Here is a 2,865-nt window from a genome sequence, read left to right on the forward strand (position 1 = left end):
AGCTATCCCCAGAAAGCAACCACCTCAGCGCTCATCTAAGGAGCATTCTAATGCTGTCAAGGATGAGGTGATCAAGCTTCAGCAAGCTGGGGCTATTAAAGAGGTTTCTTATCCCGATTAGCTAGCCAACACAGTGATAGTGAAGAAGAAGAATGGAAAATGGCGAGTATGTGTAGATTTTACTGATTTGAACAAAGCTTGCCCTAAGGACCTCTTTCCCATACCTCACATAGATCAGTTGGAGGATGCCACTGTAGGTCATCCTCGGATGAGCTTTTTAGATGCTTTCCAAGGATACCATCAAATTCGCTTTAGATGATCAAGAGAAGACAGCTTTTGTTACTCCTATTGAAAATTATCATTTCAAGATGATGCCCTTTGGTTTAAAGAACGCAGGATCCACCTACCAGAGGATGATGGCCAGGATGTTTAAGCCACAACTAGGGAAAAATATTGAGATCTATATAGATGATATGGTAGTGAAGAGTATCGAAAGTATCTTTGGAGTATTAAGGAAACATAAATTGCGCCTTAATGCCTCCAAATGTTTTTTCGGTGTTAGGTCAGGAAAGTTTTTGGGCTACATGGTCACTCATCATAGAATTGAGGTCAATCCCGATCAGATTAGAGTGATCAACAGTTTACAGCCACCTCAAAACCCCAAGGAGGTCCAAAGATTAATAGGGATGACTGCTGCCTTGAACTGATTTATCTTACAGACCTTTCTTCCAGTTGTTGAATAAATGGAAGGGATTTTAGTGGACTGAGGAGTGTGCCTTGGCCTTTCAACAGTTGAAGGAATACCTCTCTCAGCCACCCATCATGTCCAAGCCTAAGGAAAATGAGGTTTTGTTTGCTTACATTGTTGTAGATCCCCATGCAGTTAGCTTGGTACTGATACGGGTTGATGATGGGGTTCAGAGGCTAGTCTATAATGTGAGCAAGTCCCTACATAAAGCAAAGGTCCAGTATCTACCATTGGAAAAGACCATATTAACAATAGTGCATGCAACACGTAAGCTCCCCCATTACTTCCAAGCTCACACAATGGTGGTGTTGACTCAGCTTCCTCTTCAGTCCCTGCTTTGAAAAGCTGATTATACGAGGAGGATTTCTAAGTGGGGTACAATTTTGGGAGCCTTTGATATCAAATATATGCCTTGCAGCTTTATTAAGGGCCAAGTTCTTACTGACTTGGTGACCGAATTTGTTGAACCTTATATAGAAGAGGAAGGAGAAAAATAGAACATGGATGGAAAATCAGTTGGAGTGGTCTCTTCACGAGAACCTCAATCTTGGAGGGTATATGTTGATAGCACTGCGAATTAAAGAGGATCTAAAGTAGGGCTGGTTATGGTATCTCCCGAGGGGATCATTTTTGAGAAATCCTTGAGGTTAGGTTTCTCGACCACGAATAACGAAGTTAAGTATGAGACCCTATTAGTGGGAATAATTATGGTTCAGAAGATGGAAGGAAAGGCATTGGAAGTGTTTTCGGATTCTAGATTGGTTGTTGGACAAGTAGAGGGTGAATTAGAAGCCAGGGATTTGAGGATGAAAGAGTACTTAAGTCAAGTTAGTCATTTACAATCAGGGTTCAAGTCCTTTGTCTTAAAACAAATCCCTAGAAGCAGAAACACTCAGGCAAACTCTCTTGCCACGCTTGCAACCTTCTCAGCTCAAGGTTTACCTCGGGTCATCCTGGTTGAAGATTTGTACAAACCTGCCAAGGTAAAGAAGGGCATAGTTCAGACTCATCAAATTAAGAGAGGACCTAGTTGGATGAATCCTATTTTTATGTTCCTCAAATATGACGTCTTGCCCGAGGAAAAAGGAAAAGCTAATAAGGTGCAAAGAAAAGCTCCTCATTTTTGGTTGTTCAGGGACCAGAAGTTGTATAAGCGTTCCTTTCCTAGAACGTACTTGCTATGTATACATTTCAAGGCAGTAGAACCCCTCCTGGAAGAATTGCACGAAGGGATCTGTGGGAGTCATACAGGTGGCTGATCTCTATCTCATAGGGCCCTTACTCAAGGGTACTAGTGGCTAGGTATGCAAAAAGAAGCACAAGAATATGTAAAGAAGTGTAACCAATGCCAACGATTTGCCCCGAACATTCATCAGCCTAAAGGTGTTCTTAATCCTCTCTCTAGTCCTTAGTCTTTCGTTCAATGGGGCTTAGATATTGTAGAACCTTTCCCTAAGGTAACAGGGAACAGAAAATGGTTTTTGGTTAACACTAATTGCTTCACCAAGTGGGTTGAAGCAGAACCCCTGGAAAACAATAGGGCTGTGGATGCTATGAGGTTCATGTGAAAAAATATTGTTACTCGATTTGGGATTCCCTACACTCTCATCTCGGATAATAGGCTTTAGTTTGTTAGCAAGGCTTTCAGGAAGTACTGTTGCGATATGGGCATCAAGAACAAATATTCAACTCCGGCTTATCCCCAGGGAAATGGGTAGGCTGAGGTTGTGAATCAAATCATAGTAATGAGCTCAAAAAAAGGTTAGATGATGCCAAAGACAAATGGGTGGAAGAGCTGCCCCATATCCTTTGGACATATAGAACTACTCCTCGTAGGACCACAGGTGAGACTCCTTTATCCCTAACTTATGGGGCCGATGCAATAATTCCTCTCAAGACTGGATTCCCAATGCTGAGGACAAGTTTGTTTGCTCCAAACAGCAATAAAGGGTTACTAGAGAAGAACTTGGATATGATTGAAGAGCAAAAAGAAAATGTCATGGTTTAATTGGCATGTTATCAACAAAAGCTTAAGCAATGGTACGACCATTAGCCCTTAGAGATTTGGTATTGCGTAAAGTTTTGGGCACTGCAAAGAACCTAGCATGTGGAAAGTA

The 2,865-nt window shown here is 41.8% G+C and overlaps 1 protein-coding gene across 1 annotated transcript; it reads left to right on the top strand.

The window, feature by feature from the left end:
* The first annotated feature begins 1,353 nt into the window (after window positions 1-1,353).
* LOC142609206 (uncharacterized) lies at window positions 1,354-2,007 on the top strand. Its single transcript, XM_075780814.1, has one exon. The coding sequence runs from the start codon at window positions 1,354-1,356 to the stop codon at window positions 2,005-2,007; it is 654 nt and encodes a 217-aa protein (XP_075636929.1).
* Window positions 2,008-2,865: the final 858 nt, after the last annotated feature.

Source organism: Castanea sativa, chromosome 9 (assembly GCF_040712315.1).
Source record: "Castanea sativa cultivar Marrone di Chiusa Pesio chromosome 9, ASM4071231v1".
In the NCBI taxonomy this organism is placed as follows: Eukaryota; Viridiplantae; Streptophyta; class Magnoliopsida; order Fagales; family Fagaceae; genus Castanea; species Castanea sativa.

What these genes read in the sequence shown, in the direction of transcription:
- LOC142609206 (XM_075780814.1), top strand. Translation starts at nt 1,354, where the DNA reads ATGGTATCTCCCGAGGGGATCATTTTTGAGAAATCCTTGAGGTTAGGT.